The sequence below is a fragment of the Panthera tigris genome, chromosome F2 (assembly GCF_018350195.1).
Source record: "Panthera tigris isolate Pti1 chromosome F2, P.tigris_Pti1_mat1.1, whole genome shotgun sequence".
NCBI classification, from domain to species: domain Eukaryota; kingdom Metazoa; phylum Chordata; class Mammalia; order Carnivora; family Felidae; genus Panthera; species Panthera tigris.
In genome coordinates, this window is record NC_056676.1 from 24,684,996 (window position 1) to 24,712,752 (window position 27,757).

Here is a 27,757-nt window from a genome sequence, read left to right on the forward strand (position 1 = left end):
GGGTTGCTACTTTTTAAAGGTTTTAAGGCTTTGTTTTAAAGTGGATTTTAAGTGAAATACTGCCACATCTGCCTCTTATCCCTGTAACTTCCCGGAGCCCCTCAGAAGTGCATCGCCCGGAGGTAATGCTACTTTCTCGGTACCTGGCCTCGGTGCGTGGTAACACAGGTGTTCCTTTTGAAATCTGAGCCTCGTACATTTTCCCTGTCACTACAAAGTCTTTTCATAACAGATGAAGTACAGTAGTTAAACACCTGAGGTAATTTCCGAGTTGTAAGGAATGTGTTACTGTGGTTTTCTATAGTGCTTTTTATACCAGACGACTTTATCACAAAAAACATCGTATACTCTTTCAGCATAGATTGATTTGCTTATTTATTTATTTCCTTGATGTCAGTTTCTTTACTGTAAGTCTGATAATACCACCAAGAGGGATCAAAATAAGGTGACTTGAGAAATTTTATAATAAGGCATTTTATTTGGAATTTAAATCTGAAATCTCATGAACTGTCAAATGTGTGACTTGCATAGAATGACAGATTCTTTCTTGGAGGTCATGTTATTGCTGTTGAGAGAATCGTGTTGACAACTTAGCCTGTCAGATTTTTGGATTGCACTTTCTGATTCATATAGGAGAACACAAAAGTGATTTGGGGAGGGATTTAGTTTTGATGTGTGATGGATAATTTATAAACCTGTTTTTCCAGAAGTGATGCCACAATAAGAATTATCTTTTAAATAAGGTGGTATTTGGGAAGACATAACTCTGTATGTCTTTGATTTTCTTCAACCACTTCTACATTCATGAGCTGACTGAAAAATTCTTGTTCTATTTAGCTGTGCAGAAAAATTACATGTATATCACATGTATTTATGTCTTGGAAATCCATAAAACTATATCAATTTTACAAAATGATATGAGCTGGCCAAAAATTCTTGTTCTTTTGGCTGTGCAGAAAAATTACGGGTAGACGTCTGTGTCTTATTTCAGAGATTTTACCTTTATGTTTTCAGGATTAGGCTGAAAGGGTCCTGGTTTTAACTTCTCAGCTGAGAATATATTCTTGTCATATTCATTTAAGTTTCGGTCATTTACCTGTTTTGGACAATATTAAAACTTTCTCTAACAGAGATGATTCAGAAACAATTGAGTTCTTCCCTAGACTTACAACTGGAAGATCTGAAACTTTTCTGGTTTTGTAATCTTGTAAGTCACAATACAGCTTTAATTTTATTGTTTTAATTTAAGTGCAGCTGGTATACAGTGTTATATTAGTTTCAGGTGCACAGCATAATGATTTGACAATTCTATATATTATAGTTTGACAATTCTGTATATTTTGCAGTGCTTGCCATGATAAGTACAGTTACCATCTGTCACTACACAAAGTTATTATGCTATTATTAGCTATATTCTCTATGCCTTACTTTTCATCTCAAAACTTTTTTTTTTATTTATAACTAGAAGTCTGTATCTCCTAATCCCTTTCAAACATTTCACTCATCCCCCTACCCCCACCCCTCTGTCAACCACCAGTTGGTTTTCTGTATTTATGAGCATTTTAATTTTTTTTAACGTTTATTTATTTTTGAGAGAGAGAGAAAGTGTGTGTGAGCGAGCGGGGTAGGGGCAGAGACAGACAGAGACAGAATCTGAAGTAGGCTCCAGGCTTGCCTGACACAGGGCTCAAACTCACAAACCATGATATCATGACCTGAGCCGAAGTCAGATGCTGAACCGACTGAGCCCCCCAGGCGCTGCCTTATGAGTCTGTTTCTGTCTTTGTTTGTTTAGATTCCACATATAAGTGAAATCAAATGGTATTTCCTTTCTTTGAGTTATTTCACTTAGCATAATATCCTCTAGGTCCATTCATGCATGTTGTTGCAAATGGCAAGATCTCTTTGTTATGGCTAAGTAATATTCCATTGTATTCTAATAACATATCTTCTTTATCCATTCATTTTTTGGTAGATATTTGGATTGTATCCATCCTGGCTATTATAGATAATGCCACAAGGAATGAAGGGGTAGATATATCTTTTCAAATTAGTATTTTTGTTTTCTTTGTTTAAATAGTACTGGAATTACTGGATTATATAGTATTTCTATTTTTATTTTTTGAGGAAACTCGTTGTTTTCCACAGTGGCTGAACCAATTTGTATTCCCATTAACAGTGCAAGAGGGTTCCTTTTTTCCACATCCTAACACTTGTTATTTCTTGTTTGTTTTTTTTTATATTTTTTATTCTAACCATTCTGATTGGTGAGGTAATATCTCATTGTTTTGACTTGTATTCCCTGATAGTTAGTGATGTTGAGCCTCTTTTCATGTTCCTGTTGCTCATCTGTATGTCTTCTTTGGGGAAAAAATGTCCATTCTAGTCCTCTCCTCATCACAAAACAGCTTTTAATCACAAAACAGCTTTTGCTTCTTAGTTAGAAATGCCCTTAATTGTCATCAGAAGTTTTACAGACTTTTACAGTTTGTACGTTTTTACGAGGTTTTATAAACAATACAGAACATTCTATAAGGGACAATAAGTGCAAAATAATAGAATTTTAAAGCTGAAAACAATTGAAGAGACGTATATCAGCTTCCTATTTTTATAGATAAGGAAACAGAAGGCAAACTTGACATAATCAAGAGATAAGTTTGAAAATACATAATTTAAATAGGAAAGAAAACTCTTCCAGGGTGTATCATGTGTTTTAATTACCCATTGAAATACTTTGAACAAGTGCAAGCTTATTTTTACTCTATACAAAGAAACGAAAGAAAAATTTATCACTAATGACCTTACTTGCATGTATCCAGAAGACTAGCACTAGGGAAAGAGTATTTTTAATACAATTGAAAGCTAGTGTGCTGTCATTACTTCTAACAAACATTGACTGCTCACAAATGAGGTAGGCCTGGAGATATAAGGGTGGTATTCTGAGTTAAATATGCAGATGTATATGTCTCAAAACAAGAATGTTTGTGAAATTCTCTTTTGTCAAAATTTATTTCAAATGCTAAGATAGTTTTTAAAAATAATTTTATCCTGCTATTTATAGTTTTCAGTGGTGGGAAGTAGACCAGAACTTCTAGCCTAGACTGGACTTCCAACATAATTGCCTTTTCAACACCACTGTGTGTTCATAACGTTATTACTTTGTCAGAAAGCAATGCATATTTTAAAAGTCCATATTAAATTGCCAATTGTATCATGGACTGATGTTTGCATTTGATTAGGCTATCGAATAGTGTGATAGTCAAAAGACCAATTTTGTCTTTTGCATTTATCTTGGAAATCCATTAAAAAATCAATTTGTCAAAAAGGTATAATGAGTTGGAACATTATTTCTGTATTAGATACTCTTGATTTGTTGTATAATTAATTACAACAATTATATTTTCCAGTTGTTTTATAAAAAGTTTACTTTCACTATTTAAAGACATTTTTCTCAACAGGTCTTGGAAAAGACCTATCGTGGCTTCATCCACTTAGGTGGAGTTTTGTGAAATGGTAGAAAATCTTGCAATCCTATTTCTCCCTGCTTAGCATGACATATAACAATTCTGAAATTATATGAGAGTTTCTATCCAACAGATAATTTCTTTGTGCATTTAAATGTGTCAGACTGTTTAAAATTCGTCAATTTCCTATTGAAATGTCTTTATTTACTCATTTACATATTTTCTTTAGTGGTGAATCCAACTCTGTAAAATAAAGTACTTAACTTCAGTGTCACCTAGTGTATTCTCTTTGGTAGACTAATTATCATGATATCTTTATTAATAAGTGTATACCAGTAATTATGTGGACTGATTGATGCCCATTGTATCCACCCCTCTCACTGATCTTTGGGTAATTTATGTAGAGTCCTACTTAAACAAATTTTCATCAGACAGATAATCTCACAAAATTTTACTCCATGTTCTTTAATACAGTCTAAAGTGAAAATGATTAATAAATCCTTTAACATTACTCTGTGGGAAATTGTTTGATTTTTATTTGAAAAATAGCCTACCTTTTACTTGAGCTTTTTTAATAGCCGTTTTGAAGGTTCAATTATAAGAAAATGCTTATCTTCAGGAAAAGTCTTAATGACTAACTTTGGCCTTTAATTCGTTTGATGTATTGTAATCATAATTTTGAAGCTATAAAGATTAAACAATTTCCAGGACATGAATTTTCAAATTATGTTTATCTGGAAAGAGCTGAAAACTTACTGTGGTCAAGAAGATATATTTGAAAATACTTAATCGTTTTCAAGAGACAAAACTATTCTGAGTTTCAAACAGAAAGGAAAAGTAATATCACTAATATTATCACTGGTAACCTAGTATTAACTCTGTTAAAACTACATTCCTGTGTGATTTCTAGCTATCATCATCTATTATTGTAGGATAACAGGTATTTTGCTAAGAATATGAATTGTATATGTTCACTCATGTTTCACTGAAGATAATATAATAGTGGAATTTTATGTACATGTCTAGATAACTATATACTACATTTCCAATTTCTACCAGTATGATATTTTAGTACTAAAATTGCTTTGTATTTCTAGGTTTACTTTTGGAAGTCCTTTGTTAACATTTAGGATTTCTCATATAAGCACACATACACAAGAGGAAATGATAAAATCTCCATGTTAAACCAGCTTTAAAAATATCACTGGAGACAAAGAATTCACTAGTATTCTAAATGTTTCTTTTAGTACTAAAACTTCATTGAATACTTCACTGTGCTCTAAGAAGCAGCTTACAGATGTAATTGGAAAATAGACTGGTTTTCATTTCTACACACCTCAAGTACCCATTTTTAAAAGAAATGGTAATTTTAAGTGTGGTTTGGGTTTAAATTAGTGCTGGGTTAATAGTTCAGAGGGGGGAAAAAACATCTGTCAGGACATCTTGATTTTATTTACAAACCTGAATTTAAATAGAAGTGTGTAAAGACTAACTTACATTTAAACGGGATGGGTATGAATTATTGGTGGTCATAAAACATGTAATATAATGTTGTGGCATAAAAATAAACATTGTATGCTGTTTTCACAATAATATTTCTTCCAGGACAGCTATATTTTCATTAGATTTTTTTAAAGAGTCTTCTTGATATTCATTATTGAACTTTACCTAGTAAACACCTATGCTTGACTAGATTCTTTAAAATAATTATTTTAAAAATTGTCACTAATTAATTTGTTAAATATTAATAGGAAATTTTAGTTGTATGTTCCTCTGCCTCTGTTTTTATATTAAAATAATGTGTCCCTGTTCTAGAATTATTACGGTTCATTTGATATGCTTCCCCCCTTATTTTTAGTGGATTATATAGAAAACCTACCATACCTTAAAAAAATAGCTTATCCATAGTGTATACTCAATAATTGAATTTTAGTCCTTGAAGGAACCTGAGTTATCTTCTATTCACATTTTGCTAATAAGAAAGCCTAGCCTAAAGCATTTGAATGATATGTTTTAGATTTTATTTCAATTTCTATACAACAGAGTAAACAAACTTTTGCAATATAACATATTTGTAAATCTGGAGCTAGTTGTTTATCCTCTATAAAAAAGCATCCATCTTCAATTTCATCAGAAAAACTGACGTCTGAGATTGTAGAATCAGCTATAAAACAAGAGTAGATTGACCTTGAAGAAGGGTCCTATGGTTTCTCTTAAGGGCTCAGCTGAGTAATTCCTATTTGTCATCTCTTACGTGTTTGTTTGCAGTGACCTAAACTTGCAAACTGACTCATGCCTGGGCGAGGAAAACTCAATGGAAACTCGTCCTGCATCCCTCAGTCTGTGTGTGATCTCTCCACATTATCTTGCCAGCTAGGTCTTCAGGGTAGCCAGACTCTAATTGTTGCCTCAGGTCTGTCAAGATGTGTGTCTTAAAAGAGAACTGGATAGAGGCTGCATTTCTTAACCCAGTCTGAGAAGTCTCAGTCTCGTTCTGTGTGTTAGAAGAGAGCCACTCACTATCCAGCTCAAACTGAAGGGAAGAGGAGGAAATTCAGTACCACCTTTGTGGGACTTGTGGGGAAGAGTATTTTAAAATCATCACAGTGGCCTCAAGGCTTGTGCACGTGTGTGTGTGTGTGTGTGTGTGTGTGTGTGTGTGTGTGTGTCTTTTTCCCTTGGTGTGCGTTCCTTTGGCCTACAGTCATGACTATGTTTCTTCTATCCTTTAAAAATCAAGACAATCAAACAAATCCTCCCTGAGAACCTGGCATGTTACTTTTCTTTAACTTCTGCCTATCTCTCTTCTTCTTTCTAAAGTATTAACAGAGTAACCCACACTTGGTTTCCCCACTTTCTCCTTCCAGTCACATATGTGCCTGTGTGTTCTGATTTTCTCCCCAGCATTGTTCTGTGATTGCTTTTGATCGTGAATTAGTACTTAGCATCTCTTGTCTTTCTGGAATTTTCCGTGGCATTTGATTTTGTTGCCCACTCTCTAATCCTCCAATCCTTGTCCCATTGTTTGTATAACTTAACCTTCTTTCAGTGTTCCCTTAACCTTTCGATCCCATTTTCCCTGGTTTATGTTACTAATTCGTTTTTTTTTCCTCCCTTTCAATTTTGATAGCCCCAGAATTTTCTTTTCATTCCCCTTCTCATTCTGTATCATCTTCCTGAAGAAAGTCATCTTTGGGTGATAATTCAAAATTCATGTCTTCATCACAAATTTCTTTTCCCAGAACCTCATTCATGTATTTCTACTCTACTTGGCATACATACTGCATGAATCACAGATATCACCCTAGAAATTTGCATTGAAATACGTTAGACATATTTCCATGACAATAATCTATTCCTTCTCTATTTTCTTTCTCCGTATTTGTTAACCGTCATTGTCTTCATCTTTTTTTCCTCCCTTACCACCTACCTTTAGTCATCTGTCAACCTCTAGGAATTTAAATTCTGCAACATGATTTCAGTCTGTCTGCTCTTCTCCAGTCTCATTGCTATCACCTTAGGTTGTGTCGTCATGTTCCAGTTCCAGAACTATTTTTCAGTCTTCTTAACATGCCCAGAGTTCTGTTATTTTACCAAGGTTGAACCCAGCTCTGTTTCTACCCTCACATTTACCAAACACTGCCGGTTTTTCAAATTAGCTAATTGAATATTAAACCTAGGACATAGAAAATAATTTCAGTAGTAGTTTTGTAATTTTAAATACTTCTTTGTAAATTATTTTACTTTATTTATTTATTTTTTAATGTTTATTTTTGAGAGAGAGAGAGAGAAACATAGTGTGAGTGGGGGAGGGATAGAGAGAGAGGGAGACACAGAATCTGAAGCAGGCTCCAGGCTGTCAGCACAGAGCCTGACACGGGGCTCGAACTCACAAACTGTGAGGTCATGACCTGAGCCGAAGTCAGCCGTTTAACCGACTGAGCCACCCAAGCGTCCCATGTAAATTATTTTAAAAGTACAGTTTAATCACTCTCATTGAATGTTGTATATAAAAATGCATATATATTTTTATAGGAATCAGATTCATTAATCATTCATGTACTCAATAAGCGTTTATTAATCACCTTGTCTATATGACAGACACAAAACACAAAAAAAATAGGCCAAAGATAACTGGCATGAGTTAAATGATTGCCTATGAGCAACTCATAGTCTTGTTAAGGAGACAGACACATAGATACTAACACTGCATTGTAATAGCTGCTAAACGAAGAAGTATTACAAAGCTCTAAGAGCCCTAAGGAGAGAATAGCTTACATCTGAGAAAATTGAAAAGGTATCTAGACTGTATTATCTAAAGCTGGATTATGAAGAAAGAATAAGAGTCTATCTGACAAATAATTGGGAGAAGAATGTTTTACACAGAAAACAATGCCAGCAAGAGCGAAGAACAGCATATTTTATAAGGAACTGTGTGACCAAGGATCTTGAACTTTATGTATATGGGAGTTTGTTCTATGTGTTTAGACAGAAGAGTCAGTTAAGCATATTTGTGCTCACTTAGGTAATTCTAAAAATTTGTGGGGCAGGTTGTAGGGATAAGAGATGGAGGCAGGGAGACTAGTTAGGAAGCTTGTGTAAAAATCTAGGTGGAAGATGGTGAGAACTCAGATTGAGATGTTGACCTTGCAAAGTAGTAAAAAGGGGAAAAACAGAAGAACTGAATAGAATCACATTATAGCCTGAAGAAAAACCTGAATTCTACCTATACATCATATGTGTGTTTCTGTATTTTGTTTCTGTTTTGAACTATAGACATGGGATGTTGAGCTGGAAAGATCTGCAGAATCCTGGGCAGAAAGTTGTTTGTGGGAACACGGACCTGCAAGCCTACTTCCATCAATTGGGCAGAATTTGGGAGCCCACTGGGGAAGGTAGCGTAAAGTGTAACTTTTTTGTTTTTGAAAACATAAGTGATTGAAATACTTATTAATTCATTAATGAGAAATTTTCTGAGGCTTAAAGCCAAAAAACAAAGCAAATAATCACACCAACAAAATAAAAGTAATAGCAGAAAAACCAGCAATATGTTAGACTTAGTTTTTGTTTTAAACCATTGATGTAGTGGTAACGTAATGGGCATAGTACTTACGATTAATAACTTACACAAGAATCTCTCTCTACCAGACTTTATCAGTACATTTTGCAATATTTGATTTTATTTTTTCTCCAATTTTACTCACTTTGTGGTTATTTTCTCTCAAATAGATACAGACCCCCAACATTTCATGTACAAGCATGGTATGATGAAGTGAGAGACTTTAGCTACCCGTATGAACACGAATGCAACCCGTATTGTCCATTCAGATGTTCTGGACCTGTGTGTACTCATTATACACAGGTATGTTTTGGGTATATTACGCCTCATTTTTCTAAGTTGAGTTTGTGTAACTGCAGCAGAATTTACACAACTGAATTTACATACTGAACGTGGATGTCTTTCTTAGTGAATTTGGTATGGTTATTGAAAAAAGATATTGATGTCTGTAGAATAGGTTTATCAATTTCTATAAAAGATAAAAGTAATTATTAGAAAAAGTCCAAAAGTCAGTTTAAAAAAAAGACATTATCTTGGGATACCTGGGTGGTTCAGTCTGTTGAGCGACCAATTTCGACTCAGCTCATGATCTTGTGGTTTGTGAGTTCGAGCCCCACATAGGTCTTGCTGCTGGCAACGCAGAGCTTGCTTCTGATGCTGTGTTCCCCGTCTCTCTCTGCCCCTCACCCCCCCACAAAAATAAACAAACATTCTAAATAAAGATGTTATTTCAATGATTTTACATGTAAAACATGTTTAGTCTGGCCTCAGGAAATGCAAACGGGAGGAATTTACCATCTTCAGTATTTTTTATTTTCCAAAGAATAAAACTATAGGTTATTTACCATGACATTCAATATTGACCTGTGTGCAGCATTTACCTGTTTTTTTATTCATTGTTCACATTTCGTATTAGATAAGTTCTAAACCTCTAAATTGAACAACAAAAGGTGGATTCAACTAGGTAAACCACAGACCTGAGTTACTAGCATTTTTATGGCTGACTGTTAGTGAATATAAAGCAAATTGTTCTGTCTACCTTTGCATGTGACAAGATTAAGATCAGTGGTGAATTCCATAACAACCAGTGGTGCCGTGAAAAATACACATTATATTAGAAATTGAACCCATAAATTTTTGTTCCAATACAGTTTAAGATGTGAATTCTGTTCCTTTGTTAGGTAAGCTTTTTCATGGAAACATTAACATAGCATTTAGGTTTGTGAGGATGTCACTTTTGAACTATTTAGTTTTGAACTATTTAAATGTGTATTTTGAAGATGCTTATTACTTTTTATAGTTAGAGTTATTTACTCATAGCACTCTTCTTCTGATTGAATTAAACCCTGCCCAAAGCCTCAGGAAAAATATCCTTTTGACATTGCCTTATTTCATCTTAAATGATAAAGATTCATTTCTCAAGTTCAGTTTTATACATTTCTCTCTGATATATATTGTTGTCTTCATCTCGGCCTACTTTTTCCAAGCTTTTTGGGGTTTTTTTGTTGTTGTTTTGTTTTTTTAAATTTAAATTCAAGCTAACATACAGTGTAGTCTTGGCTTCGGGAGTAGAACCCAGTGATTCATCTCTTACATATAACACCTGGTGCTCATCCCAAAAAGCGCTCTGTTTAATGCCCATCACCCATTTAACCCATCCCTGTACCCAATGCCCCTCCAAGAAACCCTCAGTTTGTTCTCTGTATTTGAGTCTCTTATGGTGTGCCTCCCTTTCTGTTTTTATCTTAATTTTCCTTCCCCTTCCCCTTCCCCTATGGTCATGTGTTGAGTTTCTCAAATTCCACAGATGAGTGAACTCATATATCTTTCTCTGACTCACTTACTTTGCTTACCATAGTATCCTCTAGTTCCATCCACATTGTTGCAAATGGCAAGATTTCATTCTTTTTCATCGCTGAGTAGTATTCCATTGTGTATATATTTTCTTTTCTCTAATGTAGGTGGTGTGGGCAACAAGTAACAGAATAGGCTGTGCCATTAATTTGTGTCATAACATGAACATTTGGGGGCAAATATGGCCTAAAGCTGTCTACTTGGTGTGCAACTATTCCCCAAAGTAAGTAGACAAAACGTTACTTTTATATGTAAATTTGTATATATGTATTATCATATATATATAGTTGAGTATATTGCTTTAACTCAGTTTACTTAATATGGCAACAGTTATGGTTGCCTGATGCATAACCTCAGCCCTTAAAAGAAATATGAAAATTGAAAATATGATCTTTCTCAACACAGGGATTATATTTTTATGACTTCAGTTTTACATATTATTATATTCCACAGGTATTTTTAATAATTTGGATTTATTAGAGAAAAGCATCTATAGATTAACTGAGAAATATATTTTCACCTGTGTAAAGACCATTGAATGATTATGTTGAAAATATTACAACTGTACTTAGGGTCAAATCTAAGTCTAAAGTCTGTTTATTAAAACGAATGGAATATAGATGAATATCCCATAATAGAGTTCGGTGTTCTGTAAAAGTTTAATTTTGTAATTTTTAACAATGTACATAACAATTACTTAGAATATTTTCAAAATAATAAGGCAGCAGTTTACATAGAAACCTAGTAACCAAAGGGACTCCGATGAAAAATATAAATGATTTAAATATGCATACCAAAGTCGTTATTTAGAAGATAGTAATATTTTATAGTGTCTCATAAATTATGTTATTAGACTACCTCTTACTAGAGTGGATCTTCTCTTTAAGGGGAAACTGGTGGGGTCACGCCCCCTATAAACATGGACGGCCCTGTTCTGCCTGCCCACCTAGTTTTGGAGGAGGCTGCAGAGAAAATCTATGCTACAAAGGTATGTGCTATTGTGTCACAGTATTCAGTTTGATTTATATTTTAATCCAACATCTGCATTAATTTGTACTTGAAAGGCAAAAAGCATATTTAATTATTACTTACAAAGTTTCCAGAACTCTATTTAAAAGATCTGAAGCCATTAAAAATATTTTAAAAATATATGAATGTCTATTATAGCAAATTTGTATTTAAAAGAAAGTTTCATCATTATTCCACATAACCACTTCTAATTCTACTTTGAGATTATCCTAGAGTGACAAGTATATTTGCATTTTTAAAAGCGATCTTGATATATTATTGACTACAGTTGTTTTCACAAGTGTCTTCATTTTTGAAGGATTTAGCAATCTAATGCAATTTATTTTTAACACTTTAAAAGTTTTTGCCCATATACCTATCCATGAATGTTACTGAATGATGGTCAATGAATTGCACTAACTCTCTGCTTCTTGCTACAGAGTATATAATCTCTTGTGGCCAACATGACAAATAAAAAAGATAAAATAGTATTGTAAAACTATTGTAAAAGTAGTGCTCTGAAATGCATTTAATGTCCTAAAATGTGCATATAAATACAGTGTCCTGTTTACAGCACATGAAGAGCAAACTTAGATGATAAAGCTTTGTAAAACTTCCACTCTTGTTGGGCATTTCTACTCCCTTGTACTTTTTTCTTCATGATGACCAAATGAAGATTAATGTAGACTAAGTGTTTCAGAAAACATGAATAAATGCAGCTCTTTTTCAGTATTCATAAAGGGATGTGCCTTTTTTTCCCCTTGATGACTGAGTGCTCATTAGTATAATGAACAGACAAGAAGTAACAGTATAGTATTTCACTGTTATATGAGCCATTTTGCATTCCTGGAAGCATTTTTCATTGTGTGTGAGTCTGTTTTCCATTTTTGGCCATCCCTAAACCTCCGACTTACTTGCCCCTTCACCAGTGGCCACTATTTTACTTAAAACTGACTTTCCTCTGAAGTCATACTTCCCTTTTCTAGGTTCGGAGTCCTTGGACATACATGAAAATAACACACCTTTCCAAATTGTGCCACTGTTAAGCCCTTGATATAAATAACCTGGAAAAAAATTAAACTCATAAATTTCTGCATTTTGAATTTCCTTCTAAAAGAGGAAAACCTTTCCGTGGAAACTGATATTGTAGTAAATTAAAAGGGCATGTCAGTCCTTCTTTAAGCTAAATTTCCTATTGGGAGAATTTTAAATGTGATGCTTTTGGAAATTTTAAATGTGATTCTCCTAAAAATATGATTTCATGTCATACGAAAGCCCTGACTTCATCAGATCACTAGGTAGACTTCATGGTGGCATTATGAAAGGCAATCACTGATACCACTCTTAAATATAAATCAAAGTTTAGAAATGACTCCATTTAGTATTAGCCGATTTTTTTCATTTATTAAGCATAAATGAATCAAGAGCTCAAAGGCTTATCCATGTATTTTATTTACTCCAGCGCACTACATAAGATCACCACCTCAAGCCAAAATCTGTGCCAAGAAACTACAGATTTTTCTAGTTTTAAATGTTACACAGGCATATAAAGGTATACCTTTATTTGATGATTTGTGCACATTTAAGGTGGATTCATATTTCTTACATCCATTCTCTCTAACAGAAGGATCAGACAGGTATTACCCTCCTCAAGAAGAAGAAACAAATGAAATTGAACGGCAGCAGTCACAAGTCTGGGACACCCACATTCAGACAAGAGCAGATGATAGCAACAGAAATGAAGTCATAAGCACACAGCAAATGTGTAAGAGCTCTGCATTATTTACAAAAATGTTAAAGTTTATGTAGATGACAGATGCAACTATATTTTGTTAATTTGGACATTTTTAGAGTGGCAAAGCTTGATGAATTGTAGTGACTTATACATTACCTAAATTATTTTGGTATATATATATATATATATATATATATATATATATATTTTTTTTTTTTTTTTTTTTTTTTTTTTTTTTTTTTTTACTTTTCAGCCCAAATTGTTTCTTGTGAAGTAAGATTAAGAGATCAGTGCAAGGGAACAACCTGCAATAGGTAATGTTTATCCTTATTTTCAAAATTACCTGACAAAATACAAGTAATATTTTTATTTCACACTAACATTCAGAGAAACTAAATTTTGTTCCTGATTTCTTTCATCTAGATATGAATGCCCTGCTGGCTGTTTGGATAGTAAAGCCAAAGTTATTGGCAGTGTACATTATGAAATGGTAAGTATAATAAATATAATGATTTTGGAACAGGATCTTTCTATATAAAGTTTGATTTTTTTAATGCAAACATAATGATTTATATGAAGTATAGATATTTTGCTCAGATATGTTTGTTTAATTTAAAGTCATTTAAGTAATAGCTAGTCATGTCCTATGTAGCAATCTTAGTGTTTTAATATTCTTTTCTCCCTTCCTTTTTCTCTAAGCAATCCAGCATTTGTAGAGCCGCAATTCATTATGGCATAATAGACAATGATGGTGGTTGGGTGGATATCACTAGACAAGGAAGAAAACATTATTTCATCAAATCCAATAGAAATGGTGTTCAGACAATTGGGTAAGTACCCAAATGACCTTTTGGATGAGATGATTTTAAATCTTAATAATGAGTTGACAAATTCTTTTAGAACAAAGCATAGAAGAATTTATAGAGAAGTTTGGTAATTGTCATTTCAGCTCACTTCAGCTGTGTAATTTCAAAGACAAAAAGGAGCCAAAGTATCTAAATTCAACGTTGAACATTTTCTGCTTATAAAGAACATGCTAAATAAAGCTCCACATTTTCTGGAGTTTCATTGAGGATGTATAGATTTACAGTTATCCCTAATGTAAAGCAACAGATTTTTCAGCTATAAAATAAAATAGCTCAGAGAAGGCTAATTGTTTTGTGTACTTTCCTGCCCTGTTTATGGAAAATGGATTATTTCATGCAACAGTAACTTTGCTAATAAGATAAACTATATTAGTAGGTAAAAGAGCATTTTGAAAAGTTCTCTAAAATGTAAATGTATACTATGTACCTTTTGTCCATCTAAATGTAATTTAACTCAACATGAAAGCATTAACTTTTGAAATGTTTCTCATATTAAATATATGAAACATATTATTTTAGAGCACTGCATATTTTGATATAAACTCTATACAAGTTAGAAAAATGTGGCCTTTTGAAATAACTGTAGTGTGTTTCTTCTGTGTAAAAAGTAAACTTTGAACCTCATATGGAATTCCTTTTCTTAGGATGTATGACATAGTTTCTTTCCTTTGTTAACTTTACAATTGCGTGACTCCACAGTGGAGGATTCATAATGATAAGAAAGAATTTATTAAAAACTCTTGAAAATTTGATGGAATGTTATTCTATGTAAATAATTTTGTTCAAAGGCTTTATGGATGGTTTTCAGTGCTTAGCAATCTCTCTTAAGCAAGAGCTGTATAGAAGCATTTATTGATTGGCTTATTAATTCAGTAAAATGTATTAATTACCTTCAATGAATAACAAAAGTTATGACCTTCAGTAAGCCAAACATTGGATTCAAGAAAATTGATCCTATTTACTTTTTTTTGTTTGAACTTAATTTTTGTTTATTACAGAAACTTGAAACATTAAGGGTGTGTCCTATTAAAATACTATCACAAATAAGCTTTATCTTTTGTAGTAGATATTTTTCTGAAACTCTGGGTATAATTAAGCCAATTAAAAATTTTGATATATAATGTAATACCTATTCTTCTATCCTGCTTTTTAATGATGCATACAATAAGGAGGAATTCCTTCATTGTTGACATTTTACTAGGTACTGGGGGAACAAAAAAATGAATAACACACATTCCTTTAGGTACTTATGATCTAAAAGTCTTATAACGCTACTTTGTATTTACCATTGTGAGAGTTTAAATAGTTCTGTTCTATGGTGACAGGGAATTAGTATAGTTAGAGTTTTAATTTTAATAGGAAACAAATATGTAGATATAAATCTATGTGGCTTTATGCTATTATCTATATGTTTTTGAGATTAGTCATGAGAAGAGATCCTCCTCTAATATTAAGAATGATTAATTTGGTTCGTATTGATTTGGTTCATACTTGAAGTTAATATGGACTTAACATAAAATAGATGATGTATTCTTACACTACAGCTTATTTAGATATTTAAGTAAGAATGTTTAAGAAGAAACAAAGTATTCATAGACCGAAAAAATACCAGAAATTATGTTGATGATGATGCATCTAAAAAATGATTGACATTTTTATGTTCTTATTTTCAGCAAATATCAGTCTGCTAATTCCTTCACAGTCTCTAAAGTAACAGGTTAGCACTTTTTTAAACCTTATTTTCTTACCACCCTGTTGCATGTTATTATTGCCAAAGAGTTGCTTATTGTCTTGTGTTTTAATTCTTCAGTTCAGGCTGTCACTTGTGAAACAACTGTGGAACAGCTCTGTCCCTTTCATAAGCCTGCTTCACATTGCCCAAGGTAATGTTTTCTAAATTGTCTCATTATTCTTGACCAGTGAACATACGTGGATTGGGCTTTTACTCTGTGATAACGGTTTTTGCCTGGACTTCTGCTGTCTCCAGGATTTGAAGGGCGTATGGTCTTGTGAATGGATAGAATTATCCATTTATAATTGTGGTCTTGAACTGCGAAGCAAAAGGGAGCATGGTTCATCACGAACTCCCTGCTATCCAGACACTCCTAGTGTGCTTTCTCCAAACACCAGAGTGCTTTTGTCTGTTCCATAATACCAGGGCTGTGCGTGTATTCTGTATGTTCACATATCTTAGTCTGCCCAGGCTGCTGTAACAAGATACCATAGACTGTGTGTGTGGGGGGGGGGGGAGGTGTAAAAAATAGAAGTTTATTTTCACGTAATTCTGGGTAATTCTGGAAGCTGGAGACGAGATCAAGGTGTTGGCAGTTTTGGTTTCTTCTGAAGCCTGTCTCCTTGTTGCCAGATGGTACCTTCTCTTTGTGTCCTCACAAGGCAGGGGAGGTAGGTTGAGAGAGACAGAAAGAGAGAGAGAGAGGAGAGACTCTCCTTTCTTGGGATCAAGGCCCAACCCTGATGATCTCATTTAACTTTAATTAACTCCATAAAGGCCCATCTCCAAATACCATCACAATGGGAGTTGGGCTTCAACATATGAATCTGGGGGGACACAAACATTCAGTCTGCAACAAGTCATTACCACTGAATGACACACATATTTTTAAATATTTCCATCCACTTCCTAAATTAGATAAATCTAATTGAGATTGGTATGTCAAAAAGCCCATCTTCTGCCTTTCTTTTTTTTTTGTTTTGTATACCGTCTTTTTAAAAATTATAATGGAGTTTATCTACTATACACTAATGAAAGAGTGCTTCTGGGGCACCTGGGTGCCTCAGTCGGTTAAGCGTCTGACTTTGGCTCAGGTCATGATCTCACGGTTTGTGAGTTCGAGCCCCACATCGGGCTCTGTGCTCAAGCCTGGAGCCTGCTTTGAATTCTGTGTTTCTGTCTCTCTCTGCCCCTCCCCCGCTTGCACTCTGCCTCTGTCGTTCTCTCTCAAAAATAAACATTAAAAAAAAAAAGTGCTTCATTTACCTTGACCACACTAAGGTGAAAATTGTTAGAAGTATTATGGCTATAAGTCATAATCGTACATAGGAAAAATGAAGAAGTTCTTTTCATACCTACTCTTTCCACATTTCTTCCATTAATACAAGGAAATCACATATTAATTCCAAGAACCAATACTGAGATTTGAGATAGAATTATAATTGATAAACTGTAGTTACTAAAAAAACTGAAGGAGCTCACTTTTTATGGAAAAGTTTATTTTGGAAAAGCTTCATCGCTTAGCCTTTTATTTTTAAAAAAATTTTTAATGTTTATTTATTTTTGAGAGCATGAGTGGGGGAGGGGCAGAAAGAGAAGGAGACACAGAATCTGAAGCAGACTCCAGTCTCTGAGCTGTCCGCACAGTGTCTGATGTGGGGCTCGAACTGACGAGCTGCGAGATCATGACCTGAGCTGAAGTCAGACGCATAACCGACTGAACCACCTAGGCACTCCTTCACTTAGCCTTTTAAAACTAAGGTAATATTTTACTTAATAATATTGGTTGTTTACAAGGCAATAGAAGACTGTGATGATGTAAGAAGTGGGTACTTCTTGGGGCACCTATGTGGCTCAGTCGGTTAAGCGTCCAACTTAGGCTGAGGTCATGATCTCATGGTTCTCATGATCTCATGATCTCATGTGAGTTCAAGTGCCGTGTCAAGCTCTGTGCTGACAGCTCAGAGCCTGGAGCCTCCTTCAGATTCTGTGTCTCCCTCACTCTCTGCCCCTTCTCCACTCATTCTGTCTCCATCTCTCATAAATAATTTAGAATTATCCATTAATAAATATTTATGAAATACCGACTATGTACAGTATAATGCTAGGCCCTCTCAGCCATGTGACTAGGCTATGAAGACCGAATAGTAAGGATAATCCCGATAGAGTATTCCAGCATAAAGCCTTCCTCTAGTAGATGCTAAGTAAATGGCAATTTTAATATCTGTGGCATAAATTTATAGTAATATTGTTCCAAAATAAACAGAAAATCACTCAAGTAGACTGTTAATACATTTTTCCTGTTTCTTTGGTTATTCCAGAAAGGGAAATATTGCCCCAAAAGAAAAACTCTTCTAGTTAAATTTTATCTTTTACTGCTACCAACGTAACAAATTGGTAGAAGTAATGATTTATACATAATTTTGACCTTACGTAGTCTGGAAATTCACCCTTCTGTTTCCTTTTAGAGACTACTGAAACAAAGGGTTGTCTTTTCTCATATAAAAATTGTAACAGTGTCATAAATTGTGTTATAACACATTATTTATATGACAGTTTATAACTTTTAGGGAACCATGTGGTTGGTACATCTGTTTAAGAATTTCATATAACTTAAATAAGTTGAGACATAAATCTTTTGGGGAGAAAATGCCCAGGGCAAATAAACGAAAGGAAATTAACTCAAGATGAGCATGAAGAAACAATATTTACCTGTATAGTTGTGTCCTTGAGAGGTTCCATAGCTGATAGAATAGACCCAAATAAGCAATCTCTATGATTCAGTACCATAACCTTATAAGTATCATGTGTTTGTGTGTGTTATTAGAAATCTTTTTTTCTGGCCTGGGGATGACACATGGAGGGGGAGGGCAGAAATCATATCATGCTTAACATGTATCTATAAATAATCAGAGCTTTGAAGCCTATTGAATGTCCAAGATGTAAAAGCAGGTGTCACTAAAATGTTGATACATTTTTATTCAATGCTTATAAGTAAATTGTATACAAAAGAATGTTTACCAGGTCACTGTCTACATTCTTAGTAACACATAACAAGGTGTTATAACCAGAGATTAGAACACAATCAAGTAAAAACCTCCTTCAGTCTATCTTTGATCTGAACTTGCCTAAGTAGAAACTATCTCAGTTTGGAGCTACTCACGTTGGCCTTCCACAAACCAAGTGCCAAATATGGTCAAGGTAGAGCCAGCACAGTATGATCCTAAGGGCTGAGCACCTATTACTACCATAGGATGGGCAGTGAATGCCCAACTGTTCTCAAACACACATAGAAAATTTCACATTCAATGGGGACAACTTTCCTCCTATAGAAACCCCCAACAGCATCTTTTATAAAAATCAACTCTTTAATTTAAAGTTATAAAACTCATTTATTTATATTTAAATGATTCTGGTTTAGATGCTATAAGAAGCATATATCCTCTAAAGTAAACAGTATTATACAGATTTTAGAAATAAGAAATGCAGCTATTTCTTAAAAGCTATCTTAGGAAGGAGTTGCTTCAGTTGGTAAAGGTAGTTGCAATTGAAGTATTTTTAGAATACTTTGGGGAAGGGGCCCCTGACTGACTCAGTGGGTTGAGCCTCTGACTTCAGGTCAGGTCATGAATTCACGGTTTGTGGGTTTGAGCCCCCTGTCAGACTCTTTGCTGACAACTCAGAGCCTGGAGCCTGCTTTGGATTCTGTGTCTCTCTCTTTCTCTGCCCCTCCCCTGCTCACAATCTGTCTCACTCTCTCAAAAATAAATAAACATTAAAAAAAGAGTTTAGAATACTTTTGGTAAAATCATTGATTCCTTCATCAGACAGTGATTTTCATGTAATCATTTTGTTGAGACTCTGATTTATTTACTAAAATGAATTCCCTTTTTTCCAGATGTAGTTTTTAATGTCCTTTTATGTGTGTGTGTGTGTGTGTGTGTGTGTGTGTGTGTGTGTGAATCAAAGAGCCCATTGATTTAAAAAAAAAAAGTGCCACTTGATAGTTTCTTGAACTCTCAGAGTGGAGTTTTTAATCATGTGATTGATTGAACAGTGATAATTGGATCCTATGTGGAAATAAAAAGCTTTTGGAAATGTTATTTATTTTTTATTTAAAATTTTTTAATGTTTATTTATTTTTAAGTGAGAGAGAGATAGAGCATGAGTGGGGGAGGGGTAGAGAGAGAGGGAGACACAGAATCTGAAGCAGGCTCCAGGCTCCAAGCTGACAGCAGTAAGCATGACACGGAGCTCGAACTCATGAGCCTTGAGATCATGACCTGAGCAGCCAAAGTCGGACGTTTCATCGACTGAGCCACCCACGTGTCCCTTGGAAATGTTATTTAAATGAGCTAAGCCAATCAGATATCAGTAAGGCAATAGGATATCTGGAGAAAGAATATTCCATGCTCAGAGAAAGATAGGTGCAAAGGCCCTGAGGAAGAGCCTATTTTTGTATGTTTGAGAAGTGACAGGCCAATATGACTGGATCTGGGGGAAGAAGTGGAAGAGGAGGAGGATATGGAGTCAGAAAGATAATGGGGGGACAGGATATGCAGGACTTATTGGCCATTGTAAGGATTTTTTTCATTTATTCTGAACGAGATGGAAAGCCACTAGAATATTTGGAGCAGAAGAATGATATGATTGGTCTTGTGTGCTTTAATTCAAGTGGGAAAAAAACCAACACTGGAAGGAGCAAGGTTGGAAGCAGGGAGATCATAGGAAAGCCTATAGCAGTAAGCTAGACACCAGATGATAAAGTCTGGAGCTATAGTAACTGAGGTGTTTAGGGATGCTCTGATTTTATTTCATGGATGACCAATAGAAATTGCTGGCGGACTGAATGTAAGGTGTGAGATAAAGAGAGGGATTGAAGCTAGAATAAAGTTTTTGGCCTGAGGATCTGAAATAATGGAGTCGCCATTTATTGTATGAAGCCTACATAAGGAACAGATATGGGGACTGGAGGAAAAGATTAGGAATTTGGTTGTAAACACCCTTAGTTTGAAATTGTTATTAGATTTTAGTGGAGATATTGAATAAGCAATAGGACACAAATTTGGAACTAGGAGGTCTCAACTGGGGATACATATTTGGAAATCAGTAACTTATAATCATAATTAAAACCATGGAATTGAAGGATATACCAAAGATGTGAACATAGAAGAAAGAAGCTAGATGTGTGAGTCAGACAATGAGTCAGTTTTTCAAGTTACCTGTTTATTAAATCCTACAGAAACATTGGGTACAGTTCCCAGATACTGAGAGATACAACCTGATGTGTCTTTCTGCTTAACCCCTAAATTAGAAAGCTTCCTGGTTAAGTTAGAAAATAAAAGAAGCACATTTGTGCCAAAAGCTGGAAGTGGGTAAATTAAGCAGAAGCAATTGCATCTACTGCCTGGCTTCTACAATTGACCTATTTTAGAAAAAAAAAAAAATGAATAGGGTGAGAATGCTGTTAACATTTGTGTATGCATGTCTGTGGTCTTATGAGTAAGAATGGCTAAAGAAACCTGCTACTTAATATTTGTATATATATATTTTTTTCAGAGTCTACTGTCCTCGTAACTGTATGCAGGCAAATCCACATTATGCTCGTGTAATTGGAACTCGAGTTTATTCTGATGTAAGTACTTTAATTTATGCAGCTCTCAGTATTCATGTATATATGTGTTTACACAATATTTAAATGTATGTATATACATTTATGTATAGAAAAAGGAAACAGATTCTGTGTTGGTATACATATTCTCAGAGAAGCTAATCAATAATAACACTGAAAAACAACTATTCTTATGCAAATATGAGTGTATAATAATTTATTTTTACCAAAATTTTTTTATGTCCTGCCCATATATGTTATATCAGACACTTTTGAAATAGACCAGAGGCATCCTTCTGAAGGAAAATTCATTTTGTATTTTTATTATTTTTTATTTTTTGAAGTTTATTCTGAAAGAGAGAGAGAGCAGAGGGGAGGGAGAGAGAGAGGGAGAGAGAGACCCAAGTAGACTCCACAGTGTTAGCACATGGGGCTCTATCTCGGGAACCACATCATGACCTGAGCCGAGATCAAGAGTCAGACACTTAGCCGACTGAGCCACCCAAGTGCCCCTCATTTTGTTTTTTTAAATCTTCCTTTTGGTTCTTCAGTATTTGTAATGTAAACTTGATAATTAAGAGATTGTCAAATGTATGAACAATATCTTACACTGCCAAGGGAACATGTTTTTCTTTTGTTTTAAAAAATTTTATTTTTTTACCAGTTTTTTAAATTTAAATTTTAGTTAACATACAGTGCAATATTAGTTTCAGTAGAATTCAGTGATTCATCACTTACATACAACACCCAGTGCTCATCACAAAAAGTGCCCTCCTTAGTATCCATCACCCATCTTGCCCATCCCCCACCCACCTCCCTCCATCAACCCACAGTTTGTTTTCTGTCATTGAGTCTCTGGTGGTTTGTTTCCCTCTCTCCTCTTTTTTACCCCTTCCCATATATTCATGTGTTTCGTTTCTTAAATTCCATATATGAGTGAAATCATATGGTATTTGTCTTTCTCTGATTGACTTATTTTGCTTAGCATAATACACTCTAGCTCCGTCCATATTGTTGCAAATGGCAAGATTTAAAGAGCACCATAAAATCAAGAACAGATAATATGTTAAAATACATATGAAAAGAAAGCACTTGAGGGGATGTTATAATGGACAACATTACTGGGTTGGACAAGGACTCTTAGCTGGGAGGTCTTCGGTATGGGCAAGTGCTTTTTGAGCCAGGTTTCAAGTGTGGGTTGGGGAATTGGATTAGGGACACATTCTAGGTGGGATGAATAACATTTACAAAAACGGGGAGATGACAGCAAGCGAGATGTATGCATAACACATAGGTTTGCTTATCTTTGAGCAGGTGAGCATTGAATCTAAAAGGGGTTGCAGCCAATTTTGTGTGAGGGGTGGGGTATCCAGCTCTTGAAACATGTAAATGGAGAGTCTGAATGCATGTTGATGAGTTTAGATTTTATGTGGCAGACATTTAGAAACCGTTACAAATTTCTAAGCCAGAGAGTTGCAAAAACAAATTCAGGAAATACACTCTTGAAGCACATATTCAATAGAATACCATGGAAGTAGGTTTGTAAAAAGAGACCTGAAACAGTATTTACCACCTTATTTCTGTTGGTGAGTTCATTGAAGTCCAGGGTTTGTTTTCATTCAGCTTTACCTTTGCAATTGTTCTCCACATCTGAGTCCCTCCCAGGCTTCAGCTTTGCCCTGTGCTTATATGCAGCTTAAATGTCCTGCTGGTATAATAATTTATTAGTCCTCATGCTTTACTTATCTTCCTGACTGTTAAAATCATGGTCATTCTTCACGTCCTAATTTATTGCCACTTTCTCTGTGGAGTGTTTTGCTGGATCTCCTACTACATGTATTACATAGCCCTTCTTTCAACCCCTAGAACTTTATTTTTTTTTTTACTTTTAGCACTTACCTGATTCTGTTAGTGTTATGACTATTTCTCTATCTCTTTTATTATTTTGAAGTTCCATGAGGGCAACAGCCAGGCAATTGGAGCATCATTTTTTATTAACAGTTTGATGTATGCCAACCTGTGAACAAGACAGAATTATATCCTGCCTTAACAAAACTTAGAGCACACAGTGACATCAGAAATTTAGCAAATACCTTGCACATAAATATTTGTTGAAGAAATAAATCCATAAATGTACATGAATAAGCCTATCTAGAATCTTCAAAGATTTCAGAAGAAGTTATTCTTTTTAGATTGTCCCTTTAAGCACCAAACTTTAAATTTTAATCATGCCCGGTGAAAATCTTTCATAATATCCTATACCCTCTTATACCTATAGGCCGTCTATTTTTCTAGAGTTTAGGTTTTGTTAGACTTTGTGTCTTGAGATCATTTTATCTTCCTACCTTATTGGACTGCATAGGCAATTATGTATAGGAAATGATTGTATAAAATCATTTTAAGAGTTAGTTGGAAATGCAAGGACTACTATTATGTGGTCAGTACAGATTCAGAGATTCAAGCATTAACTACCAAACTCCCCCTCCCCCCCCACACACAAAATATATTATTTCTTTAAATACAAGATATGGAAAAATTTCTCTCTCCCTCAACCCCTCCACCTTTCTCTCTCTCTGTTTCTTTCCGTTACTACTTGTACATTTTATTGCTTTGAATTTTTCTCATTTGTTACAAGTAAAGTTAATTTCTGCATTCATTAAAAGTGTTCCACTGTTTTCACAGATAAATTCTTTTTTTCGTGATATGTTAATTCTTACAAAGTACGGGTATAAAAAGAAAATCTCTTCTGACCTTTGAACTCAAATAGGAATGCCTGCTGACTGCATAGTTATGGGCAAAACAATAGTTTCAAAACATATTAAGTGCTTGGATTTAGTGAATGTTATATGTAAGCACTTTTATGCCTTGGGGAAAATGCTGATAATACTCTTTTAACAGAGCAAGATAAATACTGAAATGCGTACAGAATTATTTTTAATTTCATCTGTTATGAACCATATTGGATACAAATATTAAATCAGTGAGGAACTTTAAACTGTGAATAAAATGCCTCTTTGGAGTAACGATACGAGGTTTTAGATATATGGTATTTTTTGATATAGCAAAAGCATGAAAAGGATTAAACAGCTTGGCATTCAGGCTCTCTGATCTAATAAGTTCTGACTGATGCCACAAAGTTCAGAGCACAGTAATAAAGCAAGGTCATGTAAGATGCACATGCTTATGTGAACTTAAAACAGCACATTAAGTCACTCACATGTGCATAGAGAGAAAAATAGAACACACTAGTACGATCAGAAAAGACCCCTGGGATATGAGGGGGGATTGTTTCATACAGAAACAGTTCAAGTGTTTCATTTTGTGGGATTTCCTCCGGCTGTATTCAGCTATTGACAAATTTTGGTAGAACATTAGGATTAAAGCAAATGTTAAAATCTGGAGAAGTCTTGAATGGGGCAAAATAAAAAAAAAAGTCAACTTTTAGAAGTCCATAGGTAATGGTTTTAAAAACATGGACCTGAAACAATAATTTTCTCTTCTGTAGAACTCCCAGTTCAATTAAGAAGGTATAACTGGTACAATGTAAACATAGTGCCTCATGTCAGACCATTCAAACCAAGGTGATAGACATTGCAGATATAGGTTGGAAGCTGTGATTGTTCTTTATATTTTGCTTCATGGTTAAATTTTCTCTGTGTAGGCTATATTATTTAATAGAAGAAAACTCCCCATTTAATACACACCTGTATTTTGGAAAAGGAACCGTAAAGATATACAGAACTATCATCTGTTAATAAGACAAAAATGAACATAAACCAAGTACAGATAATGTAACCTGTTAACATTTGGTCAGAGTGACTAGCAAAAGCTAAAATTTAAGCGATAAAAGGAGCAGGGATGCCTGGGTAGGTCCGTTGGTCAAGCTTCCAACTTTGGCTCAGGTCATGGTCTCACAGTTCATGAGTTTGAGCCCATGTTGGGCTCTGTGCTGACAGCTCAGAGCCTGGAGCCTGCTTTAGATTCTGTGTCTCCCTCTTTCTCTACCCCTCCCTGCTCATGCGCTCGCTTTCTCTCTCTCTCTCTCTCTCTCTCTCTCTCTCTCTCTCTCAAAAATAAACATTTAAAAAAGAGATAAAAAGAGCAAATTTGTATCTGATTACTTACTTCCACTATAGAAAAAGCCTGATGTTTGGAAAGGCAAGTGTTTCTTAGATTAAACGGTGATGGGAGTTTACCATTGTGGCCACCCTTGAGATCTGCTTTCAGACTTGCTCAGAATTGGCTTTAACTCTGTGACTTTTGCAACATTCCTTTATGCACAGAACATCAACCCGTAACTGCTGACTATCTGTATAGAGACAGGTGCCAGTGACTTTGGTCCAACAGAAGAGTAGACTGGACAAGTTCAGCAGGAATTTCCTAATAACAGTGGGTTTCTCCTTGTTGCCTCAGCTGTCCAGTATCTGCAGAGCAGCAGTACATGCTGGGGTGGTTCGAAATCATGGTGGTTATGTTGACGTCATGCCTGTGGACAAAAGAAAGACTTACACTGCATCTTTTCAGAATGGAATCTTCTCAGAAAGGTAAATTTAAAAATCTGTTTACATATATATTTTGTATTTTATATACTCAAGAGTCTCTCTCCCTCTCTCCTCCCGTGTCTGTCTCTCTTTCTCGTTCTCTACATATACATACATACACCTTTATGCTTGCTTTATAACCAACTCACTTTAGTATGGGTTTGGAGTTATGTGGCTGTGCCAGTGTGTTTCCTTTGCACACTGAAATAGTTGGTCTTCCAGGGATGGGAGAATCTGAAGTACCAGAGGTGCCTGTCTCCTCCAGGCTTATAAAAATCAACATGAAAATCGGATTATGAGTCAGAACCACTCTTTTGTTAATTGTTAATAAGGAAATTTCTTTCATCCTCCTTTGGATTTTCTAGATTAGTTTTTATATGTAATTCTTTCTAGGTGAGCAGGGCACTGAATATTTTTCTAATCCAGGTATATGACAAAGTATATGATAAAAGAGTGAGTCTGATTTTCTCCAGAACCAAATTCTCTTTTTGATTGGAAGTTGGATATCTGTTATGACATAAATCCATGCTTTCTGGTCATCTCATACTATTTGGTCCATTAGTATTATATATTTTTGTGGTTTGGGAAAATTCGTATGACTTACTTTATCAAGTAAGTATCAAGTAACTTATTTATCAAGTAAGTTAAGAGCACAGAACCTATAGTGATTTTTCAAATCATTTGTACCTGTACAAATAATATTAGCTCTTATGTATATTGTATGGATACAGAAAAATTTCTAACTTTTAGACATTTACTGGATTCTTCAGAATTGCCAGTGGAGGTTCCACATCTACGGTAAAGTTTCTCTAAAGGACACCAAAGGATGTGCCATCAGGGTATCTAGATTGACTTCCACATAACCATCTGAGTGCCATCTTTATAAAAAGACAGCTTTGCATTTACCATCTTATTTTCAGCAGACCATATCAAGAAGCCATTGTTAAGAAGGTGACTTCTCTATAACCTGACTCATGTGGTTCATAGGAATAGTTTAGAGCACTAACTTATTATTTCCTAAGTCTGACAAAATTTAAATCATGTTGCTATCATACTGATAAATATTTTTAACATCTATGGTTTCAAGAAAAAAATTTAAGTTTATTTAGAGAGAGAGCACAAGCGAGTGGGGGAAGGGAGAGAGAGAATCCCAAGCAGGCTCTGCACTGACAGTGGAGAGCCTGATATGGGGCTTGAATTCACAAACTGAGATCATGACCTGAGCTGAAGTCAAGAGTCGGATGCTCAACCGATTGAGCCACCCAGGTGCCCTGGTTTCAAGAAAAATTTTAGTGAGGAAATTTAATGGTCAAATCTGAAAGATCCTAGGAATGTCTTCAGTAAAATGGAAACACACACATACACAGCACTTAATATATACACATTATATATATAATATATATTGTATGATATATATAAAATAGATATAAACTACATTTTTGAGTTGTAGAGTGTGATAGGCAATTTAATAAGCTAAAACTAAGTGGTGTTTCATTTACCTGTCATATTTCTTATATTTATTCTAAAACTATAAGATGATATCCTGAGAAAACTGAGAATAATCATTATTTTTGAGCACCTGCTATGAATTTCCCAGACACTGCTGAGCACTTTGAGTAGCTCAGCTCCACCAATGGCCCGGTAAAGTCAATTCTGTAAACCCTGATTTAATAAATGGGTTAACTTAGGCTCAGAAAGGTTAAATGATGTGCCCAAGCTCTTCTAACTAGTCAATCTCAGAGCTTGGGTTCAGCAGTAGGTCTGTAGACTAAGAAATATGCATTTTTTCAGTGTATCACTGTGTACAAAGAATAGGTACACCAAACACATCTACTTTCTAGAGTACTCTGTCAGTGTCCTATAGATAAATATGGCTCTTGATTGGCT

At 34.8% G+C, this 27,757-nt stretch overlaps 1 protein-coding gene across 3 annotated transcripts in view; it reads left to right on the plus strand.

Annotated features, from left to right (window-relative positions):
* Positions 1–27,757, plus strand: part of CRISPLD1 (cysteine rich secretory protein LCCL domain containing 1) — a 68,388-nt gene that overhangs the window by 38,530 nt on the left and 2,101 nt on the right. For 2 of the 3 annotated variants that reach the window (XM_042973545.1, XM_007080348.2), the window contains exons 3-14: positions 8,241–8,359; positions 8,694–8,826; positions 10,485–10,600; positions 11,265–11,365; positions 13,010–13,150; positions 13,374–13,434; positions 13,544–13,610; positions 13,820–13,950; positions 15,660–15,703; positions 15,797–15,869; positions 21,278–21,353; positions 25,743–25,873. In XM_042973545.1, the coding sequence (XP_042829479.1) occupies positions 8,241–8,359; positions 8,694–8,826; positions 10,485–10,600; positions 11,265–11,365; positions 13,010–13,150; positions 13,374–13,434; positions 13,544–13,610; positions 13,820–13,950; positions 15,660–15,703; positions 15,797–15,869; positions 21,278–21,353; positions 25,743–25,873 (1,193 nt within the window). Of the gene's footprint in view, positions 1–8,240; positions 8,360–8,693; positions 8,827–10,484; positions 10,601–11,264; positions 11,366–13,009; positions 13,151–13,373; positions 13,435–13,543; positions 13,611–13,819; positions 13,951–15,659; positions 15,704–15,796; positions 15,870–21,277; positions 21,354–25,742; positions 25,874–27,757 lie in introns of those variants that run through there. The other variant, XM_015536751.2, reaches the window with a different exon arrangement.